General features: G+C 36.1%; 1 protein-coding gene across 1 annotated transcript in view; it reads right to left on the reverse strand.

The window, feature by feature from the left end:
- Nucleotides 1-5,666: 5,666 nt before the first annotated feature.
- LOC125693373 (adhesion G protein-coupled receptor A3-like) overlaps nucleotides 5,667-26,113 on the reverse strand; it is a 252,429-nt gene continuing 231,982 nt past the window's right edge. The window contains exons 18-19 of the mRNA XM_048945231.1: nucleotides 11,885-11,980; nucleotides 5,667-8,729 (exon numbers count right to left, since the gene is read on the reverse strand). Coding sequence (XP_048801188.1) covers nucleotides 7,508-8,729; nucleotides 11,885-11,980 — 1,318 coding nt within the window. The 3' untranslated portion in view covers nucleotides 5,667-7,507. The remainder of the gene's footprint in view (nucleotides 8,730-11,884; nucleotides 11,981-26,113) is intronic.

Here is a 26,113-nt window from a genome sequence, read left to right on the forward strand (position 1 = left end):
TAGACCAGAGACTGTTCAAACCATGCTGAATTTGATTGGCATATTCTAATCTCCCTAGCTTTGTTAAGAGATTGAAACTTAATAGCACAGTGAGGAGATGAATGGGCTAATGAAGTAGATGGCACGATCTAGAATGCCCCCTTGTAGGTAAAACTCTGAACCACTGACAGCAAGGGGACTTTTTCCATTTTCCATGGTTGCTTTTCGCTGTTGTTGTAGTACACTGTCATACACCTCTCCAGCTTTGTATTAGCTACACACTGAAGAAAAATAACATCTCAGTGTAATACTGATGATTAGCTTTCTTTGGGCCAAGAAATAATAATAATAAAAATGTATCTTTCTGTTTTCAAATATTACAAAAATATTTAACTGCACATCCAAACCAAACAGATCCTTAATTTAAACCAATCCACCCATGTATCAGAGAATGCAGAAAATATTTCTACTGTACAACTGCATACAGCTTTTATTTTACCCAGGAGAAGAGCATTGTGTGTGAAGTGTACTTACTTTCAATGTACTATAGTCCTTGACTGTATGTCACGTTGCCTGTGCTGCACTGTCAGGTGGAATACAACGTTGTTATAATGCTGGAATTCAGGCTTCTGTACTGAGAATGGCTGGAGGTTTGTTTAGCTCTTGCTGCACTTAAAATAGTCCCCTTACTATCCCAGTAGGGATAAACTGCTAACGTAACTCTCTCTGCCATGCTTTTTTTTTTCCTCTCCATGTATAAGTGTTGGGAAAGCTTCTGTAGGTATCACACAAGATAGAGAAACCAGTCCTCAATGCTGATAATGCATCCTCACACCATCCCACATTATGGCACCTGGGGCTTCCCAGCTGTTGGTTTAGGCAATGGGCTTGAGATTAGCAATGGGGCACCAAGTGCTTGGGGGGAGAGGACCTTCCTGGAGTTCACACCTTTGTGTAACAAACAGAGACTAAGGTGCACATTTCTATGCTGAAGCTCTCTCCCTTCTGTTAGGCAGCTGTGGGCTTAAGGAGGCTGTTGTGTGGTGCCCAGAATTAAAGCATGCCCACTCCTTACTGCCCAAAGTTAGCACAACACGCAGCATAGAGAATCATGCATGGGTGCCCTTCTCAGCAGCCTCTGCTATCTATTCTAGCTGGAAGATTTCCAAACACAGATCTGCTGCAGGGGAAGATGACATTTGCAGGCAGCCTTTACATCAGCATGAGTTGCTAGAGTCCTACACCTCCTCAAATCCTTTTCAAAAGAGTCCCAAAGCAGGATAAGTTTAAAGGAAAGAAGTCTTCCCAGCTACTTTGTTTCTAGCGCTCAGCACAGGGAAGGGTAGAAAAGTCAGGTTGGGAAAAGAAGGCCAAGGTCAGTCAGAGCCAAGGTGTTAGGAAGGAGAATGCACTCGAAAGGTTAAAAACAACATCAAAAGACAGAGCCAAGCTGCCAGGTGGAAGTTCCAAAAGCAGCCTTACTTCTAACACATTCTCAATTTGCTTTGTCTGAGTTTGAGCCTCACCAGTACTGTTTGAAATTGGTTGGCTTTTTTGTGAGACTGCCTGGATTTTGAAAGAGCCCATTAAAGACAAATTCTATCATGTGGCACATGAACCACTATCTGGTTAATCAACAGCTGTGAGCATCTGTGATCCATTACAGAGATTTCTGACACTTATGCTAATGGAATAGCTGACAGCACTAATATGCTGTCATTTATTATGAGGATCAACATTATAAGAGAATAGGCAATTTGCTAGTGGGTTTTCAGATGTTTACTGACTATAGAGAAATCACAAAGCTTAACTTACATATCCAGCCTGGAAACAAGGATGGACACTGTTGTTTCACCAAATTCTCCCTTCTTCATTATCAATTTGGTCATGGTTTCTTCCTTACTTCCCAGTTCATTTTATCAACACTGTGAGCCTCCTTACCCCTCCAGCTTCAAACAGTCCCCTAAGCCAGCTTGTTGCAGTTTCCAGCATATACCAGCTTCTCTCCTACTAGTTAGCTTGTTTCATTCAACTCGATCTACTGCTGGAAGCTCAATCGCTTCAGTTTTCCTCCTCCAAAACTGCCATCTTGGTGTCTCTAAGAGAGAGCAAGCTGGAGAGTTTAGCAGAGAAGAGAACCAAAGCTCCCTGCCTTTCATTCTAATTCCAGTTGAAGTCAATCATTTATAGAGTGGGTCCTCCAGGTGCTACAGCATTCCTGTAATTTGTAGCACAATGTGATCAGTGAGTGTAGCCCCACTCATGGCACATGAATCTGAAGAAAGGCTGATAGTATACTGAGATACTTTTGGTAGCTAAAATTCTCATCTGTACAGAACTGGTTACTTTCTAGAAAGAGCAAAATGTGCCCTTATAAAAGCCATCCTTTGCAAGGTTTTCAAATACCTAGCCCTGCAGACAGAACCATTCAAATATCACCAAAAGGAGTTACTGTGGACAAATGTTCTTTCCTGAAGTCTCTGGTGAAAACACTGCATCCTTTGGGCAGTTGAACTCTCTAAACTACTCTGAGGACAATGACTGCTGAGGATATAAAACAAGCTACATAGCTAAGTTTCAGCTATGTTCTAATGAGTAGAGGGCAAAGTCTTACAATGGAAAGAATTGGGGAATAAATGACTCCAAGTGCTTACAGCTCAGTGACAAATAGGCTAACAAAAAGGAGTCCTATGACAAGAATCTGAATCATGGGTAAACCCATCAGATTTTATTGCTTTGTCTTCTCCCAAATTTCTCCCTTAACCCTAAAATAAGCTCCTCTTGCTGCCTTCCTCAGGTGTTGCTGAGTATAGTGTGAAATGAATAAAGGAATAAATGAAAACACTGACCATGCTGGACAAACTTGCTCAACATTTCACTGCAGCTTAAGGGAACAGCTGGAGCTGAGAGACAGGCTGATGGGAACAGTCAGTCATTTTGCTGTTCAGACTGCAAGGCAACACAGAGCTCAAACAGATCAAAATGTGAAGAGACAGAAGTACCTATGGGGTATACAGACACCATGTTTACAAAAAAACATTACCTCTCAGGCACGACCAGCTGCACAACCCTAAGGCACAATATTGGTCTGAGGTTGAACTGCTCTAGAGCTTGCAAACCAGATCTCAACCCTGCTTGCAGAGAACTGAGCCCTATAACACCATCCTTGACTTGATGTTTGGCTTCTGAAAATCCAGATAATAGACTGGTAGGATAAGTAAATAGGAATTAACTTGCACTTTGGCAAACCTACTAATAATGGAATAAAAAAGGAAGATTCACGTAGTCATAGTAATCTATAGCGTAAGTTTTCTTCTTAGCAATTAAATTTTTAATTAAAAAATATCCAACCAAGCTCTAAATTTTCAGTGAGGCAGAAGAAAATCCAAACCAAAAGCTCCCTTCATAGCAGAGTTAACTAAGTGGGTAAGGACTGCCTAGAGCACAAAGTTACAAATTGCTTAACTGAAGCCAGTCAGCCTGATGGACGCTGATTGATCCAGCTGCCACGCATAGTTTCTCTGTGAACTAGAGGATGCTGCTACAGGAACTTCTACATTTCTGCAAAGCTACTGAGCTGCTCGTGCCTTTATAGGCCTGACATTCCTTGGCACAGGCAACAAAAGCTCAGTGAGATTATGGGTAACCTCCTTCACAGATAGAATCACACCCTCCTTCCTTCCTTGTGTTTCCATGTAACAAAGATGCTATGTTAAAAAGATTACTGGCCTGCTCCTGATGTCAGCTTTGCTTTCAAATAGTTGAGTGGACAAGGCTCCCATGTCAGTCTCTTCATTGTGAAAAAACAAGTAAGTCATTCTTTCTGGAATCTAATTTTCAGAGGAAAATACCTCCAACTCTGAGAAGTCACAGTCAGCTTTGTATGTCCTGATGATTTCTGTCCAAGAGCATATTAAAATCTTCAGTGCATCCGGGATGGTTCAGCTCATGTTACCACATGCAGTGAACCTAAAGCAGCTTTGTGACAGAGCATCCAAAAATCTTTCCTCTAACTCAGGCTTTTCTGATGACAAAATCTGTTTTGCTCTTTCACTCTCATTCCAGCAAACCAGACGTTGTAGGTAAGCTGACATAACTTTTTAAAATGAGGCTGGGTATGAGTTCTTCTTGTATATAGTCTCTGTGATTTAAAATGGAGTCAGGTTGATGATCTGAAATTGGGTCATTTCTGTACCCAGAGAAGAGCACCGCATACAGCACCAGCGCCCATTTTTATCCTTGTAGTACTGTAACAATAACTTCAGATTTATGTTGATTGCATTGTTCTTCAAAATGATCTTTTGGTGGATGAAATTTCTCCTGTTTAATCTTAGACAGGAGGTGAATGGTAAAAGTCTGTTCAGTCATTTTTATGTCAAAAATGAATCACCAAAACTAGTGCTGACATTGAAGCACATTACATGTTTATGTCCAGAAGGAATTTGCTAGGACAATATATCTCTTAAATTCCTGTTATTTCATTGACTTTATTTTTATAGGAAAGAAAATCAGGTAAAGTAGTGATGGCTCACTGACTGCAATGGACCAAAAACGCACAATAAAACAAAGCCAGACTCCCAAAGCATTGAAATTATCTCCTTTATCATAAGGAAAAAAAAAAAAGTCAAAAGCACAAAAAGCATTTTGGTCAAATTTGATGTTACAAAACATTTTTATATTTATTTAATATCATGTTCTCCTACTCTGTAGTTATACCATATATTTTCTGAAAAAATAATATGCAAACAGATTATTGCATAACACATTTCTTCCAAATTAGCCCAGAAATAGTCACTAAATTAATTTTTTAACATATAAGAAAGGTGTTTTAATATTTTATGTTCGAATTCCAGAGGGTTTTATCACACAAGATATTCTGTGGAAAGCAGCACCTATTTATCCTTTTGTAAGCCATTATGAAGACTGAACAAGCCTCTCAGATGAAATAACAGAGGTGATTAAAACATGAGCTGAATAGAGGAGCTCACTGAGTAGGTTCTTGCAGAGTGAGTACGTCACTTGGCTCTGTGTGTGTGTGTGTGTGTGTGTGTCTGTGTGTGTGTATAACATTTTGCATAATGGTCTACAGACTCTCTAGGATTTTGCTAGTACAGAATATACATATACATAGTGCTGAGACACAGAGAAGTGGTATTTCACATTATGTCTATGCTTGCTTAGGGCTCACTGTCTATGTGAAATGAGTAAAAGTAAGATGAAAAGAAAATAATTACTGAACAGAAAATATTTCGTTATGCAAACAAAGAAAAATACTGTATTTTAGTTTAGAGACAGTCCAAGCATATACAGCATATACATAATAAAGCTCAGGCATTTCTTTTTTTGTTGTTGTTTTGTATTAGCTAAAGAAGCAGTCATGAAGCTATTGTCTATTGGCTTAAAATTAGACAACCACCTAGTGCATTCTTCTTGCTCACCTTTTAAAAATACACAATCTGAGATGGATACATTGCACTGCTGGAGTTTACAATATATATTTCAAATTTACAAAAATACAGAAAAACAAGATTTCTTGCACTCAGATACTGAGCATTAACCCTTTGAGTACTAATTCCCACCTGCAACACTGCAGAACACATTCATCTGACTTACATGTTTTTAGAACATTCTAACAATTATAATTGTCATCTTTATGTACACTATTAGGAAATGCATTCCTACATACTAAAAAAAAAAAAAAGGTAGAGACTAATAAACTCAAAATTTAATCAAACAAACAAACAAACAAAACAAAAAAACACAAAAAAAACAACCAACGAATAAGTGGAAGTACATGGAGATTTCTGCAAAATATGCACAGAGAATCACAGACTGATGACCTTTCTAGAGATTTTTCTATTTCCTCTCTGCAGCAATATAACAATTACGTAAGCCTGTGCTAAGACATGAGAGCAAACTTTCTCTTGTGGCCATACAGAATTGTGCTTTTTCTCTTATTTATGGGTACACTGCTCACTTTTCACTGTAGACATTTCTCTCTCAGCTCTATGCTCCTATTCACTTCATGCGGTTCATTATCATTCTGCACCATTCCTATCTGAAAAAAGCCATTTTATTTCATATAAGGATCATTATGATGTAGTTCTGTACTGTGAGTTGATGCTTTGTGTCCAGATGTTCATGGAAACATGAAAAAAATTTCTTGTCATAGGAAGCCTTGTTAAGCGTTGTTAATAGAGAGTGTTACTGACCCTGGGATGCCCTACAATTAAGCAGAAATCATGAACATAAAGAAGTTCACTGAAGGTCAAATTTGCATTAAAGAATGAAGACAATCTGAAATTTGCTAGGAGAGGAGACAGATTTTCAGAAGGGAAGAGGTGAAATTAGAAAGGTGTGGTTTTGGTGTATGATTGAACCTTCTCTTTCCTGGCAACTCTGGACTACATTGAGCATGTAACTAAATAGACAACATCATATTTACAGTCTCTGAATTAGAATAAGCTATTTTTAAGAAAATAACTGCAGTCCTCAAAGAGTTAATGATAAAACTGCTCTACCTTAACAGATGTGGAAAGATTATTGGGGAATAGCTTACAGATTTGTTCAAAAGGCATACTTTACAAAGGAGTGTAAAACTTGTTGAGACAGTTGCTATTACACCGCACAGTGTCACATACTATGAGTAGTGCATGCTCTGTAAAGACATTAGAGTGGACCCTTATCAAAGCTATCATATAACCTTATACGAAGGATTGTGCCACTTAAACTAGTGCAGAGTGATTTTTTTTCCTGTAGATTTATAATGCTCTAGATTAATATCAATAGGGTTTTTCACAGCCTTGTACAACACTTTTTTTTGTTCTTTTTTTAAACACATGTAACACTATAAAACAGCAAATGGTATATCCTGACATATGTCATGCAAAATACAACCAATACAGCACCATAGATGTAACAGAGACATTACCTAGCACTTCTCTCCAACAAGAAAAAGGACATAACAGAGACTGTACATTACACGACTTTACAGGCCATATGCTACAGAAGATTGTTAGAGGCAGTATCACTTTTGTACTTCTAAAAAGCTGTAATTTTATAAAATCCTGTTTATCGTTTCTACCATAGTCACTTCTGATTAAAATCCATGGCACAGTAATAATATTTTGCTACAAAAATAAATAAGTAAAAGTTTAAGATGCTGATATGCTTATAAAAGTTGTCTGAAATTACTACAGAACAAAAGTGAGAATAACGAATGACAACAATGTATTTCTAAATAAATGTTCTGTGCAACAAAAGGATATTGCCTCTCTTATTCAGTTGTCTACACTTTATCTTCTAATTATCTTTCAGAATTATTTTTATAACTTTCTTTTAAAAATAACTTCACTTCCAAAACTCACAATCTCTCTTTTTTATACTCTCATTACGAAAATGGGAATAAAGATGGAAAGGCTGTACAATTTGCTGATGAACTACACGACTATGTCATCTCATTTAGGTTTGAATAAGAGCAAATTTAATGATGTTTAGGTGGAGAAAAGACATTATGATGGCCCATGAACTACACAGTAGTTTCATTTTTCCAAGGGCCTGTTTTGATATTTCCTGTACTATCTGAGCTGTATATCATGGCTTCGTGCACGTTTCCCTTGAGAATCCCATTATGATTTGTTGTATTAAATGGCAATGACTGTGTCCGTGGATGCATTTCAAAATGAGCTGGATGGTGCACAGTGTCACTTTCTGACATTTTAGTACAACTATATATGACAGTACTTGCATCGCTACTTTCGGGCTGGTTGACAGTAGGATATGGATCGCTTTTCGAGCAGCAGGCCCGTCTGTGACCCGACTGGCTATCATGTGTACTGTGGGGGCTGTCTGTATGTGAGCTGTGGATGCTGCCATCAATACTTGAAGGAATATGGTAGGCGTATTCTCTTTCACCTGCTGATCTATGCCGACTGAAATAACGTGGCTTAGTTCTGCTTTTCAGACATCTATGAATGTGCATATTGGGTCTGAAGCTTCCCTCGTTGTGGACATGAATGTGAGCTTCATCATCAAGTAGCTGGTCACAGTGCATTTTTGCACAACATGGTGTCACAGGAGAAAGGCAGTTAACGTGATTTTGAGCCGCTTGGAGGTTAGTGAGTTTGCAGTGGCTAGCAGCAGGATGATTAAACACAGCTGATTTATTGGGACATGGTGATTCCTGAAGACAAGATGCATGAACTTGAGTGTCCCCATTGACGTTGACTTTTGGGCGCACATTAACTTGGACAGAATAGGTGTTTCTCCTAGATGGACAACAGGACCACCAGCAGTGCCATACATCATCTCGCTTTGCACAGTGATGGATAAGGATGAAAAGCCCCAAGGTCACACAGAAGGCTCCATATAGACAGCTAAATATCATATCCAAGAAATGACCTTGAGATACTGCAAGCGCTCCAAAGGTCCAAGTGGCAGTAAACAGGAACAAAGTGAATGCTGCAGCTCGAAGCTGAGCCTTAAATGAATGCTCATTTTCCAGTAAGGAAGAAGAAATCATGGAGCAGGCTGCCTGGGGAACGGACGCAGCGTCTGTCATGTGACCATGGCCCACTTCAGTACTTGGCATTCTCTGCGGATCTTCTGTCCTTTCCTTTAACTCGTATTTGCGTTCAGGATGGCGCTTCAGTTGAATGTAGGTGCAGAGAAAATAAATACAGGTAACTAGCACAATGAATGCTACTGGCCCATAAAAAGCACCAAGACTAGGCTCCCATGCCATCCAGCAACTGGAAACAACAAAAAGAGAGACAGTAAAGAACATACTGTAGGTCAAGTTAGATGTGCAGGACAACATACCAACATATGGAAGTGAAACTGAGCTTTCTTGCTGACATAGATGGCCTGACAATACCTTAGAAGTTTGGATAGGTTTCTCTGGAGTTAAAGTGTATCTTTAATATCAATTAAACCATGACAACTTTCCTATTTCTCAATAGAAAAAACATCTACTACAATTCAGAGCATATTAAAGATGAAAATTTCCAAGAAATATAGATCCGTTTAGAATCTAGAATTCTACTGAAGTTTGAGACATTTATGTCAACACTTTCTCCCCTATTAAAAATGTCGGCTCTAATACTTTCATTAAAAAGCAAATGAAGCATACTTTATACAATCTGTGCAAGCAAAGGAAATTTTCAGATTTCAGTGGTTTGTACCGATTAACACTGGTGTAAATTCTCAAGCTTAAAGATTGTTCTTAAGGAATTTTCTTGTTGCTGAAGTAGAGAACAGCTGGAGTAACAGGAGGAGATTGAAAAAAGTTCTAGTTGCAGTCTCCACAGTGAGCAGGCCCAGGAGTTATACGACATTTCTGGGTTCACAACAGTTTCTAAAATTCCTGGAAGTTGATTTACATCAACTTGAATGCTATTAGAAAAATTCAGGTCTCTTTGTGATGCACTGCTAGCATAATATTATATAAGATTATTATTTGCTAGGGTTTAAATAATACAACCATAACTGTTTCAGAGTAGCTTAAAGTAGTTCACAGGCCAGTATAAGCTGAACAAGTCTCAGTCAGCTGCATAATTTAGCAGCAGTCTAACAAGACTTTCCTGATGGTGAGAGATTTAGTAATATAAAAGTTATAGAAGAAAACACTTCTGGCTGTTGAAATCCCAGATGGACCCTCAGAGAATTTGGGTTCGAGGCGGGGCAAGTATAAATATTTGTCTAGCTTTTACCCTTTGTGATCTGCTTTTAGCCATTGTTACAGACTGTTATGGGTTTTTATATACTAAATAGTGCATATGTTGCTAGAAAGAGAAGTTGCTTTCCCGAACTGCTGGACTACAAGAAGAAGCAATGAGTTTAAACCTCAGAAAAATAAATAAATCAATCAATGAATAAGTAAATAAGATTTTCAAAAAGTTTCCTAGCTAGGATAATTAGGATAATAAGCTATTGGAATAAAGTGTGGTATATACCTTACTGGAGTGTTTAAAATACTGCAGATAAATAATTGTCAGGAATGGTTTGAATACAGTTAATTTTCCAGAGGGTCAGACGGACAGATAGGTGATCTATCATGATCCATTCCAGCCCTAAGAGTGGTACTGTGAGACACTTCATATCCATTTAGGCATCAGTGATTAGTTGCAGTCCCTCCAATATAGTGAGGAACCTTCTGATATCACATTCCTGTCAAGCCAGGAATCATCTACTATTGCTCTAAAAATGGCAGAATGAATTTATCCCCCAGGCTGAGAACCTCTCAGCTAAAGAAGATGCAGTCCCAATGGATGTTCACTATGAGAAGCTGTGGTGTAAATGCTTATATACATGTATATATTTTAAATCTAAACATTAAACAAAAACGTACATCCATTTATTAATGAACTTAGAAACACTTCAGAGAGCATATATTTTGCTGCCAGACATGCATATGAAAAGTTTCCAGAAATACATCTTTGAAAAGATAGGTAAGTTATCACTTATATTTAATTGAATAAGGACAGAGCACAAAGCTATGTGAATGTACTTGAAATACATTTGAATGCTGCATATTTGATGCAAAGTGGAAAATGGAATGCTCCCCAGTGGAACACTCTCTTGGGGTGTTCTTACTTCAAGTGAAATCTCATTGTGGATCACTTCAAAAATCAATTACGTTAGAAGAAAGAAGTTTGAGTTTGCACATCTACATTTTTTCTGTGCTAATACTATTAAAAATGAGAAAGGCATAAAACAAACAGTCTGTTGAATTAGATGGTTTTTTACTCAGTTTTAAAAGCATCCTTCATCTGTGCCTTGTTTTCAGTAGACTATGTTACCAGGCATTGATAGGCTATTGTCAGTATGATTAGGGAAGTATAACCTCTGACTGTGCCAAATCATCAGCGTCTTTTAATATACTGTTGATTATAAGTGATTGGATAATTTGATAAATTTTAATAAATATATGAATGTGAATTGGGTCCTAGGCAGGGGAAACAGTCACTATGTGTACTAATTAATTACCAGAATTTAAAATTTAATTACCAGTAAAATACTTCTAAGAAGCCAAATGCTCAGTTACAAGTCATTCTGTTTCAGTTTCCATTTTTCTCATCCAGAACATAACTAGTTTCAAATGCATTACGGTAGATGTTCTAAGCAGTAACTAAGAGTAACATCCTCCAGAGAACTAGCAACAAGGTGCTGGCAGTCTAGTAATATCACCATTAGTGCATCAGTCATTGTCTTGTTGATCACTTACATAGAATGCATTTATCTTTACAGTCTGATTCACTTTCTGCCATGACTTTATGGAGAGGCTTATTGCAGTTCATTGATATATCATGTTTCATGCCAAGAATTAATAACAACATGATGCCTGAACAGCTTGTGGAAGTATACTGAACACTAATATGCTGGTAGATGAGATTGCTATCTTGCCATTGAAAGACATTGTGACTGGAAAATTTCCATACAGCACGAATAAAAAATTATTGGTTTTCAAGAGAAGAAAAAGGGAATTTTTACATGTCCTATTTTGAAGTAACTATTTAAAACCAACTTCAAATAACTTACCTGGAAAATATCAATTCAAGGTAGATAATTAAATACTTTTAATTCATTAAGGTAATTAATGGCCCCATTAAATATGCCACCCATTAGTCAATTTTTAATATCCTCTCAGTTATTGAGGCATAAATGATAAGCGATTCTATAAATGAGAAGTGATTCTATTGACCACAATGGAATCAAACTGGTGGAAGTGAAGCAGCAAGCCCCAGATTAAGTTATTGCTTTCATAGCTATTAACCCATAAAATTTCATATTAAATACAATCCCAAGTGGCATGTCTGTCTACTTTATGATGTCAGTATTACATTTATCAGCATAAGAATAAAAAAATATTTTCCTTAAAGATTTTATGATAATATCTTTTACTTACTATGGTGCATTGCCTTCAATCCCATAATTATTGATATTGGTTGCTGCTGTAATCCCACATATAATGAAAGGAACACCACCACTAATCAGATAAAATCTGTTGAGAGATAAAATGTGATATTTTAATTTTCCTGCCTTGTACCTGAGTAGTTCTATTTAAACAGTTATTATTTTCTGAAGCTTTTTGATATACAATATTGACTGAAATTCCTAAACCCGGAAAAGCAAAAATGAAGCATTGTCTCAATAAGCACTGTACTTAAAGAACTGTACAAAAAGAACAGCTTAACATTTAATATTTAAGAGGATCCACTTTTCAAAATCTGTTGACTGATTGGTAAATCCTTAGAAAGTGTAGTTACTTATGCAGTCATATGAAGAACAATTCCTTGTCTAAAAAAAAAACCCAAATTCCAAATACAAATATTTATTCACTTATCTGTGTATTTGTATTCAAAACTTATTAAAAATTTAAGTATTATGTATTAAGATAACCAGACAACTGTCTACAGTTTAGCCTGAGAATTTTCCCAATGAAATACAATGAATGAAATAGAGTTGAGTTCAGAAGAGGGAAGGGACAATCCCCTGTGCAAATAAATAAATGAATAAAGATTTTCTGTACAGAGGAATAATCTAGAGCAATTAGGAGGGTTAAATATTACTTTGCACATATCACACTCTTTTTCACTCATTAAATATCCAGCCTTACAAATGCATTAAAAGGTGAGGGCCTACAACAATTCAGCAAAATATCATAAATATCTAAGAAGAATGTTAATCAAAGCATTAATATTTCTTTAAGGACTTGTATCTGAAGACTGCAAGCATACAGTTTCATATCCCTTTAACCAGCTGAATACCACTGAACTCCTTGGCAGCAGAAGTCACCCCAGTGTATCATCATTAGGTTACACTGAAGTCCGAGGGGATGTCTCACTGAAACTGGCATCCTGCATTTCTATATTAAAATGCAGCATTACATACCGTCATCATATTTTCCACTTACATAAGCAAGGCACAGAATTATTCATGGAGCACAGCACTTGTACCACTGTGGTCTCTGAGGTGAGAGCACCGGCCCCTGGCACATGTGATGCTAAAGCTCTGAGCATGCTGCTCAGAGACAACAGGAAAAATGTTTCACTGTACCTAGAAGCTCAGCTGGTTCTCTGAACATCCCCACTCATTTTCTATTTCAACCTATGCACTTCTCTTGGTGGACAAAATTTGCTTCTTTTCAAGGCACTTGTCTGTTGCAGGAAATATTAGGCAAGGACATAAACACTTCCCAGTCACTGCTGCTATATTGTACAAAAGGACTAAGAGCTTGATGACATATGGACACGCTCTCCAGAATCTGGCCAAGAGTTTTCTAAAATGCAATACAAAATCCAGGAAATTTGAGTCCTTGCAAGGTAGGATCTTCACAGAAATAGAGACATAGTAAGCTTGGCCATTTTGAGTAAAAACCAGTGTTAAAAATTTCTTAACTTCTTGCCACCATCTCATTGTGAAGCAAAATTTGAAGCTAAGCTTCAGAAAATGTCACTTTAACATTTTCAGTCAATCGTTGTCCTTATGATCCAAGCTGCAAACAGAGCAGAGAAAATCATGCTCCACATTCATCAAAAAGCCTTTCAGTTTCTATAACTTCAAAGTCATTAAATATATACGTTTTCTTCAAACTTGGCTTATTCTGTAGAGCTCAACAAATTCCAATGAACAAGCTGCATCCTTACAAAACCCATTCATTCAATGATTGCGAGTATCTTCTGACTTGAGCATATTGAATAAGATAGCCTAACAGCTTATTATTATTTTTAACAAAGACATGCTCAATGACATTTTTTGAAACTTCAGGAAATGACTAGGGTAAGCAATGAGGCATAGAAACTTTAATTCCAATTTGTCTAAGAAATAGTAATGAGCAGAAAAATAGTATAGAATCAAGGATAGGAAACTGTACTTCAAACCCATCTGAAGTGATTACACCATAGAATTTACCTACAATGCAATCTATAATTTCATTTTTTGCAGTGCAGCCACTTTCTACAAATTGGATACATACATTTTAATCACATCCTTATCTAAAGTCTCAAAGAAGCCTGTATTGGGGAGTTAGATAACCTCCTTCATAGCTCACACTTTCAGCAGCCTGCTGTACACGATAACAGTAGCATCAGATGTTCTGGAAGCACTTAGCTAAACAGTGTTTCAGAAACAAGGCAAACTCTAGCCAAATTTCTGTCTTGTCTCGTAGTTAAGAGAAAGAAAATACATTCTAGAAATGACACAAGGTGAAGTCAAATGGTTTCAGAGCACCCAAGGTATCCTGCTCTGATATCCAGCACAGCACACTACCTGCCCTGTTCCATTGGGGGGGGGAAAAAAAAAAAAAAAAAAAGTAACATAGAACACAGAGATGACAGTGTGTACAAATGATTCTTTGTTGGTGGATCTGTGATTCCTGAAGGGTGAAAGGAAAAAAAAAATAATAAAGGAGAAGTAAAAAAGAGGAATGGCATTAAAATAGATCAAACAGATAATGAAAGAGAATTTAAGGGTAGGGGTGCAAAGTCTAGTCCATTTGTGTGAGTTCATGGATACCCTAGACAGTATATAAAGGAGAAAAGATCATAATAAAAAGTTACCGAAGAAGAGAAACATAGAATCATAGAATCATAGAATCACCAAGGTTGGAAAAGACCTAAAAGATCATCCAGTCCAACCATTCACCTATTACCAATAGCTCCCACTAAACCACGTCCCTCAACACAACATCCAGTCTTTCCTTGAACACCCCCAGGGTCGGTGTTAGTTGTGCGAAAGTATACTTAAAATAAAGAAATCTAGACCAAAACAAATTCAATCTAAGTAATGCAGTCATTAGTTTTTCCTGATTTTATCTTTTACACCCAGATGAGAGGATTAGTGAAGTAAAATTGATAGGGTATGACTAAAAAGTGAAGGAAATATAGCCACTAAGTAGCTAGAGATCATACTTGTAGGAAACCTTTTACCTAAGAGTAACAAAGTACTTTACAACAATAATTGATTTAGCTTCCTGGCCCCATGTGTAGCCAATAAACATTTTCCCTGTTGCACAGATGAGAAAGCAAGCAAGGAGACATCAAGTGATCATCAAGGTCATGCAGAAAGCCTGTTTCAGAGGCAGACTTCTTAATTCTCATCGTATGTTTAAACACAAAGTTCTTCTATATTACTCTAAATGAAGGGATCAGGCAAATCATGGCATACAGGACTTTGTCTCCAAGCCCAAGAAACTGGGTTTGCTTCTCCAGAGGTTCATGCAGGAGCAAGAATTAAGCTCTTATTCCAATACTCTTGAAGCCTTGCCAGTGAATATTTGCCTGGTTACAAAGCCTACAAGCCTGATTAGTGGAGAATGAGCCTGTGTACACTGTCCCCTCTGCAATCCTAGCATTAACATCCCCTGGTATTTCATACAGAGCTGACTGAACAATACATTGAGCAAATATTCCAGATCTGTTGAAGTGGCCCATGTTGAGGACTGCAGATGGAGAGACAATGAGATCTACTGCTGTTGCTGCAGGTGTAATGGATAATGTTCCTGTTAAGTAATGCTCATTCAAAAATAATATAATAAGCAGTACACTAAAGATGAAACTTGTAGATGTAACTTCCCAAAAAGAATTTCATTTTCTTATTTTGAAGAAAAAAAAAAAGAAAGAAAAAAAAAAAGAAAATAAATCTTTTTCCAATTCTATTTGCGTAACTTACATTTACTTACTAACTTACATTTCCCTCTCATGACTCTTGGTTTAAAAGCTTTGAAGATCTACAGCCTTTGGTGCAGTATGCAGATTTTATCTTCCAATTGCCTTTTCTGATTTTTGTATACCATACAAAAATATTTCAAATGAACCCTATCCAAGCCCTGGTTCCACACCTGTGGCTTATTGACATGAGCTGTGGGGCTTAGGAGATCATTTTCTTATTTTTCTTATTAAGCCAGTTGGCTGTCTTCTCCACAAAAGAATACGCAGTAACTCAGGACTCATCAGCTTGTGTTACTCTTCTACCACTCAAGAAAAGTGAAGAGTGATACTCAGGCTACCAGTAACAAAATGCTGTAGGCAGCAGCAGGAAGACGGGCTGGTTGGAGAAGCCTGCTTTGACTGACTGTTATAATGGTGCCAGTGAACACAGAGGATTTGGCTGTAATTGAGATAGCCATGTGCACAGATCTTTAAAGAACGGTAAACAACGAGAAGGAAATTAAAGTTTTTTTACAACTAAAAATTGATCTTGACAAGCAGTTTATTTATATAATATTTTAGCATTGTTTTACAGGCAAGATTGTGGGGTGATTTGGGGCTTTGAAGTTACTGCCAAGCTGCTGTTTCAATAGCCTTAGGGAATAGTTTTAAAAATTTGTATATTTTTGTTTCAGGCCACCCGGAGATGTCCTGAGGATTCCTAGCAGGCTTTCACATCAGTGTACATTTATTACTGATGCTCATTCTATCACATCTTTGCTAATGTTGTTATTCGAGCTAATTAGATTAAAGCTTCTCTGGTAGGCTTCTGTGTGCTGCACTTGAACCTCTCAACTGCAATGTGGGCAACACCTAAGGCCTGAAAACCAGGCTGTGCAGGCACACACAGATGGTCTGCAGTAATTTGTGAGGGGAGGAACCAATCTCAATGAACAGGAGAGGGAGGGAACCCCTAAGTTCTGCTGCAGCCGCCTTAGACCAATAAGTACCATACTTTTCATTACATGCAGTGACATAAACCCCCCAAAATCCTCAACACAAACAGACACTGCTTGGGGTGATGTCTCACTTATGACATCACAGCTTACTATTTTCCAGCTTCTTTTCAAAAAGCTCCTGTAAGGCAAACTCTACTACAAAATACTGGGAGCTACAGAGCCAGTCAGATAGAAACAGGATAATGTCAGCAATGACTGCAATAGCCTGCAGGCAGCATCAATTCTACCATCTTAACATACAATATATTCTTCTAAGTTTATTTCCATAACTATTACACAGTAAGCCACTGAGCGAAAAGAGAGTTCTACCCAGTGATGAATGTCTTGCTTCAGCAGCTGGCTTCTCTCCAGCCCAAACCTGTGAACGAATTCTTCCTGTGCTCAAAACTGCACGAGACCTTGGCTTTCTGGGCTTAACCTTATTGCTTAAGATTTGTTTTTTTTTCTGCAGAACAGTGACGGACAAGTTATTTACTAGTCCCACCCTTACTGCTTAAAATGCATTTGTAAGTATTACTCTCTACATGCTCAACTGTACAGAAGTACATGCTACATATGTAAGGATACCATTACCTCCTCTCTCAACAGTATGAATAGAGATGAATCTACTTAGCTTCACTTCTAGGATACAGGTCATGTAGGAGAGATGTCAGTCTATTAGCTTCTTGCAAAATAAACATGTAAATAAAAAAGATATCACAGCAAGAAGAGTTCCCCTTTATTTTTCCTTGAGCTGGGATTTGATTTTAACATCTCTATGAAAATAATCCATATAGAAAATAGTCATTAACTTCTGAGCTAAACAGATGCCACAGTTCAAGTACCCTGCAGGCATGCAGACAGATAAGTAGCTGCTCTGTGGAAAGCTGAAGCATATACAAGCCTGAATTTTGAATAATTCTTCTTGATTTTTTCATGCATCATATTATTTCATAACTCTTTTCCCTGGTAATTTTAATAAAATGAACAAAAAGAATGAGGTGGTTTTCAAAATGTACCTTACAGAAAAAAAAAATGACATTTTTAATCTTATTCCCAGATAGTTAGGCGTTGGACTAGATGACATTTGAAGGTCCCTTCCAATTGAATGATTCTATTCTATAGTCTTGACTTACAAATATATTTACAAAAATGATGTTAGCTTTGCTTCATGGCCTTGCTAAAAAGAAATTGCCTGTATTTCTTAAGCGCTGTTTCCCTGTTTGCAAATATAAAATAAACATGGAGATTACACACACACGCGCGCACACAAAAGGAAAAAAAGAAGAGTTGTGCAGAAATTCCATCTAGCCCTTTAACATGACATTATTATTTTTCATTTTCACTGTCTGTTTACATTCCATTTTTTTCCACAAGACCTTTCACTCATTCAGCACTGATGGAGCAAAGCTCACTGGACAGGTAACTATTCGTTTTATTTATGTCCCCTTCTTCTACATCTTATTGCAAATTAAGAGCTTCACAAACATTAATTAATCTTTATAAAGTTCCTGTGAGAATATATATAATCTCCATTTAGAAGCAGGAACTAAAGCACAGAGAGATGAATGACAAAGTCATTAAGAAAATGCTCTGCAGATTTGTTTGCTCAACTTAAGATGTCCAGACCCTCAATTCAACAGAACTAGGCTCTAATTTTCTAGTAAAATTGGCTGTGATATTAGAGTTTAAATACTTTGCTTGTTGTCGCCTTAGGGACTTCTGATGTGGGAACCTAGACAATAAATGGGGAGAATGTTAACCAGTGATAGAAAATATTAAGCCTCACCTATTAAACAGTTTAAAAAACACTTTCCTCTATACTGTTAGTCCACTGCACTAGATATTCATACTGAGCTTTTCTTCCTGTTTGCCTGTGTCAGATGATTTCTCAAGCATTGTTCTTTCGGTGGTAGGTTAGGCCCTGCCAGTAGAGGAAGCTGAGGAGATGTGTTGAACCCTTTCAACATCCTTCATGGCTAGTGTACCCATATGTGTACTTTGGTACGTTGCAGACGAACAGGAATTTTCTGACTGAGTAGTTGCTGACAACTTTACCTTTAGGACAGCTTAAGTCAGAAGAATGAATAGAAAAGAAAAAATGCATACAAAAAGAAAAAATAAAATTAAGAAAATTCTGTAACTCAAAAATATTTTTTAGAGAAAATTTAGAGTAAAAGTAAGAGAAATGAGCTTCATTTACGCAGATATAAGTGTACTGACTCTTTCTTAGCTAGACCAACTTGCAGAGCCATTCCATATAACAAGAAAGGGTGATCTTGCTTTCTTTTATTTTTATTTGAGAATGCCTTGGATACTGTAAGAAATCAAAAAGAGACTCTAACAGTGTGTTCTGTGCTGCAGCTTGGCTTGTTGACTTCTACTCCTGCTCAAGCTTAATGAATAAATAACTTCAGTAAAGATATGGAGGTATTCATGCAGAGTATACTTCTGAAGGAAAGCAAAAAGTAACATATACAGCTGGTTGATGATAAAGAAAATAAATATATTGCTATTTCTTAAAGACTCTCTATGAGGGCTGCTCTGAAAGTAATACCTCTTATTTCATTGTATTGAACAATGACATCAGAGGTGGTCGTTGGTGGTATGGCAAAAGAGGTGGAACATTCCCACCAATATTTCATAACATTTTGTTGCCACATGACAGATGGCAGCAGAGGGGAAACCTGAAAAATGGCATCAGACATGGAAATGCATATGGAACAAGATGTGCCATTCAGTTCCTCCGTGCAGAAAAAAATGGTACCCATTGACATAGATTGATGCTTGCTGAATGTTCATGGAGATAAAACAGTGGACATAACCAAAGTGAGGCAGTGAGTGGTGCATTTCAGCAGTGGCAGTAGTTGTTGCAGTCCACTGTTGCTGATGTTTATGAGTGTGGTACTCAGGCTGTTGTTCATTGCTGGCAAAAGTGCATAGCTAATGGTAGTGACTACACTGGAAAACAGTGTTCTGTAGCTGAGAATTTGCTCTATCAAATACTGTGCTTGTGCTCTTTGTACATGTTGTAGTTTCCATGGAAAGAAATAGGAGACATTATTTTCAGAGCACTCTACATATGCATCTATGTATGTTTTCATAATATTTTAAGAATAGAGCTCAGAAAGAAAATGCCATTCATATGTTTGGATTTAAAAAAAAAAAAAAAAAAAAAAAAAGCAGTAAAAAAGCAGTTAAAACCTCATCCTTCCAATATATTTTGGCAATTTTCTATTTGCACAATCATTTCATCCCTAGAATACACATCACATTTTTCAAATCTCTTTTCACAGTTAATTTCTAGTAGTAAAATGGCTGATACTCTTTTTCTGAACAATTCACTGCTACCTCATTTTTCCAGGCATTTGACTACTCCTGCATAGAGCTGTTAGTTGAAATAATTTTGCAGTTCCAGCCTACTGAATCAAACACAACTGCTTCACTGAGCATTGCAGTACACCTTTAGAAAGTCAATTACCATCAAGATGTCCTTCTGACTTTCAAAGGGAAAAAAAAGAACCATTAACCTATCAACCCTCATCAACACAAGAAATTCTAGCAGCCTATATATGACAATACCATTTTATATGATATGAAAGTGAAATGAAAAGTAAAGCATGCAAAAATAGTGATAATGTTGTCACATATTTAATACCTAATTTGTATATATTTATTAACCCTATTGCTATATATATATATATAGTTATACAATTACATATATTATTAACCCTATTGAATGATGGTCAGTAGAATCACCTTGAATTATAAAGAGAAAATATGGATTTCTTTGGTTTTACTTTATGTATTATTTCATTAAACCTGCAAAAGGAACCAAATGATGCCAGTAACATGAGGAAATACATTTAAATCTGGATCAGATATGAAAGTCACTTAAAGAGGTTTCTAGTCTATGTTCTCCCATGGCTAAATTTTGAAATCATATTTTTTAAAAGGACTTTATGTCAATAAAATATTTTGGCACTCACTAATACAACTTACTGAATCTTCCAATTTTCATATGATACTGGTATATTTGACATATGGAAAATGGCATCAAAATCTGTTTTGTTTTTTGTTTTCTATTAAAGAGTTATTCTGAGACCTTGTTTTTAGTGTGAGCTAAATTACCACATTACATCTGAATAATTTTGATTCCATGAGTTTTAAAGGAGATATGTGAAACTGTCCATTTTCTGAAGAATTATATTCTTAGTTATATTTTCTGTTTTTTTTCTCTCTCTTTTTTTTTCCTTTTCTTTTCTTTTCTTTTATTTTTTTTCTGTAGATGCGCAGAATTATTCAGAAGACATACATGACCCAGCAATTGATTTCATGAAGATTGGGACTGTATTGGTAGACCCAGGTGGCCTGTTCTTAGCTTTGCTTGGCTGAATTCAAGACAGATGTGTGCAAACAGACGGTAAAAAAGAATACAGGAACTCCTTGGAAGTATCTCCAGGGAGGATACGTTAATTCTCTTCTAAATTCATGTCTTCTTTTCCTTTCTCTCTTATATAAATAAATGATCTTATATGAAGGGCAGGACCTTTGCCCACAGTGCCAGAGGGAGCCAAATTGTTTAGAAGAGAAAAATACAATGAGAAATTCCAGAAAAGCTACATTTTTAATTTGCACAATTTCTTGCAAACCTTCTATCATATCATGCAATATTAAACCCTGCTCCAGAGGGCATGTGGCAAAGAACTTCAGCCTTCTCTACTGAGCTCTCATATGGTCACTGAAACAGCTGGAATTTGACTTCCAACAAGTTTTGACTCACAGTTTTATTTAGTTTCTAAAAATGTGTGAGTTCTCTTGAGATCTTTCCTATTGGTATGACATTTTGTGCCTATAATTTCAGCCTCCCTTTTTTTGAGTTATTTATCTTTGCCACTCATCTGCTCATGTAAAACTTACAGGAACTTCACAAAATCTCTCCATCTTAGATTAACTCAGTCAATAGAGTGGGAAGGTCTCAAAGGCATCACATGTTGTGAAAAACATGAACTTCAATGGCTCAAAGACTAGCAGACAAATAGGAATCTTAAATTCACAGGCTTGAAAAAGAGTACTTTTTTACAATAATATCATGGTTTTAACTTTGGTTTCCTTATTCTTGAGTGATGAATGCTGGCTTTACTAATTACAGAAAGGAAACAGTAACAAGTAAGCATAGCTGCAACAGGCTAAAAAGCATTTTTATCTTTGCTGGCTCTGAAACATTTCAAGCATCTTATAAAGCCTGTTTGATTGATGCAGGCCATTAAAATAATGTGTTTAGGAAATTTAACATTGCCCCATGAAAGCTGCCATTTCTGCTATAAAAAATGGGCTTTCTGTAATGAAAATGAAAATTACAGCTTCACAGATAAGTGCATGCAAAACTGCTGAATGCATCAGATGGTCTCTGTAGCATAGTAGTGATTGGATGGTTACCGTTATACAGAGTACCCTCAGAAATATTTTAAAATTATAAATGTTCTCTCCACTGGTTAATACACATTTCTAATATTTAGTACTATGTACCCACACCTCTTATAAATTGCTTTATTAAGTGTACAGAAAAATGGTAATTTTCACTTCTTAATTTAGATATGTTCAGTGTATCCTATGCATATTTTAAAATTATATCCACTCAGAAGACTCAAGACATTTATACTGTCCCTGTATAGATATAAATAGAGGTAGTTCTATTGGCTTTTAAATATTAAAACTTCAAAGTATTAAAGAGTTCTTACTGTGTCTGAAGTTATTACTGATAAGGTAATAAAAGCCACATCTTTAAAATATTGTTAAGGATTAGGTGCTGCATCATCAAAATTAAACAGAGTTAGTGTTTCAGGCTTCTGCATCTCTGGTTTTACAATCGTATGCTAATCACAATTTACTTCTACCTTCCATCTATTTAGGTAATTGGGTTTATTTTCAACTGCATGTATCTAAAATCTAATCACACAGCTAGAGCAAGATGTGTCCTCAGGCAAAGTGAGAGAACAGTCTTATTTAAGACATGAAGAAACCACATACTAAATAAAAATAATATCATTTTGATTATTAAATCTTCTTGGTTTACAAGAAGTATTCAGTCACAAACCCAGAGGGCCATTTAAAATTGAGAAGCATTTACTCAGAAGATCCATGGAAACCACAAAACCCTTTCTGTTGATTCTCTAAAGCTACCAAGCCTTTGTAATCAGAAACTCAAACTCACATTTTTAGAGAACATATGAAAGGAATTGTTTCTGATGTGAAAAGCCTACATGCTGTTTGAATTCCTCTAATGTCCATAGTCAGTGCACAGTAAAGAAAGAAATTTTGTGCTCTGTTTTGATTCTCATTTTCAAATATTTCTGTTAAGTTCTTCAAAGTTAGGAAAAATTAGTATAGAAAGCATCAAAGACATGATTTTCAATTACCTGAAATACTGCCTTCAATCATACAGAAAACTGTACAGAAAGACTTGTGAGGTAAAACCAGTACAAGACAAGGTACAGATGTTAACATCCCATAAGTCATCCTGAATGACTTTACATATCAATTCTTAAGGCACTTTGACATCTTTTTTAATTGCTGACCAGAACTGCACAACGAAAACCTTGAAGTACTATGCATCTGTAGTATCTATATACATTAAACAGAGGGTGAGTATTACCATTATATTCTTATCATTATTTCTACTCAGATTTTCTTTGTTTGTGGAATAAAAAAAAAATCTCAAAACTTATATAGAGCAATAGAACTGAACAGTATACCTGCCTTGAGAGCTATCCACAAAGACCAGATTTAATGAAAATTTATGGACTAGAAATTTTGAATGGGATGCCAGAAGATGTAGCTTGGGTTAAATAAATAAATAAATAAATAAAATTCTTCTGAATTTCTATTACACAATTACTTCTACATATTGACTTCAATTTCTTTTTCAGAATGTGAAGACATACAGAAAATGTTGACATTTCTCACAGATGACAAATCAGTTTTACAGCTGGCTGCATTTGGAACACAGATATAAAATTCTACTAATACCTCAAAGGACTAATATAGAAATTCAAAACCTATTAATTTGATCAACTGTGAATAATTGCTCTCTTGTCTTTGAAACAGATATTATTCCAACATTTTTTAAAGAACATTTTATGACTTCCTGTCATTTGACACTTATGATTTCTTAGTAACAACAGCTCCTTATGCACGTATTTCAATACTGTAGTATATTCCTTAATTTTACTACTTGAAGGAAAGCTAAATTTCCATATTTTCACAACTAATGTTTTTATTGGACCAACTCATTTTCAACCCATGTAGCAATGATTAATGTATTTAGTATTTTATAGAGCAATAATATAGCCACATATTCATTCTTCATGTAAATAAATACATTTTTGTGATATGAAAACCAACTCCCTCTCTTTCGTGTTACACATGCTAACTGGTCAATGTACATTGATATGGGTGAACAAATAGCTATTATCCATAACAGTATGCCTGAGGTAAGAAACTGTTTAAAGCATGCTGCTGCTTGTAAGATAAATTTTTGGGAAACAAACATATTTGATAGTACCTAACTTCTACCTGAAGTACAAATGTATGATTGTCAGAAAATGTTTTCTATTTCTGTTTGTCAAGAAATAACTCATAGAAATTTAGACTCATTAATACATTTTTGTTGGGAAGATTTCACAACTGAGCAATAAATAATAGAGGAAGGTTGCTATAAATGTTCTTCATTTGGTACAGTGAACTATCATACAAAGCAAACTTGCTCCTTTTATGGCTAGGAAGAGATGACCACCCGTACAATAGTCTTATGCCTGGACTCTCTTCTGTGATGAGGAAGACTCTGGTGCTTTGCTTAAATTAGACAACTAAGGGTAATCCATATCATACACAAGTGCTGTCAACAGCAGATATTCAGTATTCCACTTTTTCCTTTTTTTTTGAAAAGACATTTTGAAGTTACAAATTGTGCCAACTTCCTTATGAGGTAGGGATACTTTCAATTGTGGGGATGAAAAATCACTTGTCATTATCTTTTTTTCCTGTGATTTTTTAGACATTTCTTAAACTTTTGGAAAGGCTGAAGGAGTGGGGACTTGAGAAGTAGAGTCCTTATGGTCTGAGACAAGGTTACCACATGACAAATTTCTTTTGCTACCTTGTATTTTTCAACGATAGCTTAAATATACTACATGCAACTTAATGAGGATTTCTGATATTCATACACATAATATATATTTCACATTATGAAGCTAAGAATGTTTACTTTATATTATATTCCTACATACCTATGGATTTTAAAATGTTTTGAACACATTGAGTTTAGTTTATAGGATTGAGAGTGATTTTTTTGTGTGCTTTAATTCCAGCTAGCTTACAGTCTGTACATTTTATGTTTGTGTTCCATTCAAGATGAAAGCTAAGAGTAAACACAATGAGGATGGAAGAAATTAGGTCCTTGGAGATTTTCAGAATTAGAGAGTTAAACTAGATAATTTACAGATATTTCTTCCAAACATTGTTTTTATGATTCTATGATTAACTTTTTATTGATCGTTATCTTTTAAACCTTATGAGGATCCATCCACACCAGCTGCTAATGTTGAGAGAAAGTCTTTTTAGATGTACTGCTCTTCTAGATTACATCACTCTGTAAATTGAAATACATGCACTATCTCATGTAGTCAGTCTCAAGACTGACTCACAGGTGAGTAAACACAGCTTGAATATTCCTACAACTGGAAGACTGTGTGCCAGCTAGAGTGCTTAGAAGAGCACTGTGAGTTATTAAGATGTAACTGAGGACAGGACTGAGGTCAGAAATAGGCCCCATGTAACAACACATCAACATCTACAACTGGGAGAGCAACATAGAACAATTGCACCAAAAGAAAAATTATCGCCATCTATCAAATTTCTCTATTATTGTATCAGGTCAGTTGTGCAATTATTACTTATGTAAGCATTCCTGTCAAATTTGATCAAATCCTGTATAAATGAGATGAAGAATTGCATGGTTTTCTATTACACAACTGCATGATTCTTTTGAAGAAACTAATTTATATCATTGAAGAATCTTAGGGAAGTTTCATCCCTAAGGTTTGCAAAAATGAATTGCTTACCTTTCCTCTTTATTTTTTTTTCCCCCTTCCCCCGTAGACAAAATCTTATATTGAGAATATTACGTTATCTGCAACTTCAAATTTATCTTCTTGACACATATCAAACTAAAATCTAAATTAGGTGTCATTAGGTATAACGAAAGGTAGTGAAGAGTTAAAACACAGTGGAAGTAACTTTCCCTCATGATTCTGCATTTTCAGCTTCCTTCTGAACACTCTCCTTGTTCCATAGGATGTAGTTTTACCTTCTAATCTAGAGGCAGCAAAAAGCATGCTCCTTTAATGCCATATATGAACGATTATGAATTAACCACTATTAAATCATAGACAAGCTGTATTCCAGCAGTGATTTGAATCTACAAAATCA

This window comes from Lagopus muta, chromosome 5, assembly GCF_023343835.1.
Source record: "Lagopus muta isolate bLagMut1 chromosome 5, bLagMut1 primary, whole genome shotgun sequence".
In the NCBI taxonomy this organism is placed as follows: domain Eukaryota; kingdom Metazoa; phylum Chordata; class Aves; order Galliformes; family Phasianidae; genus Lagopus; species Lagopus muta.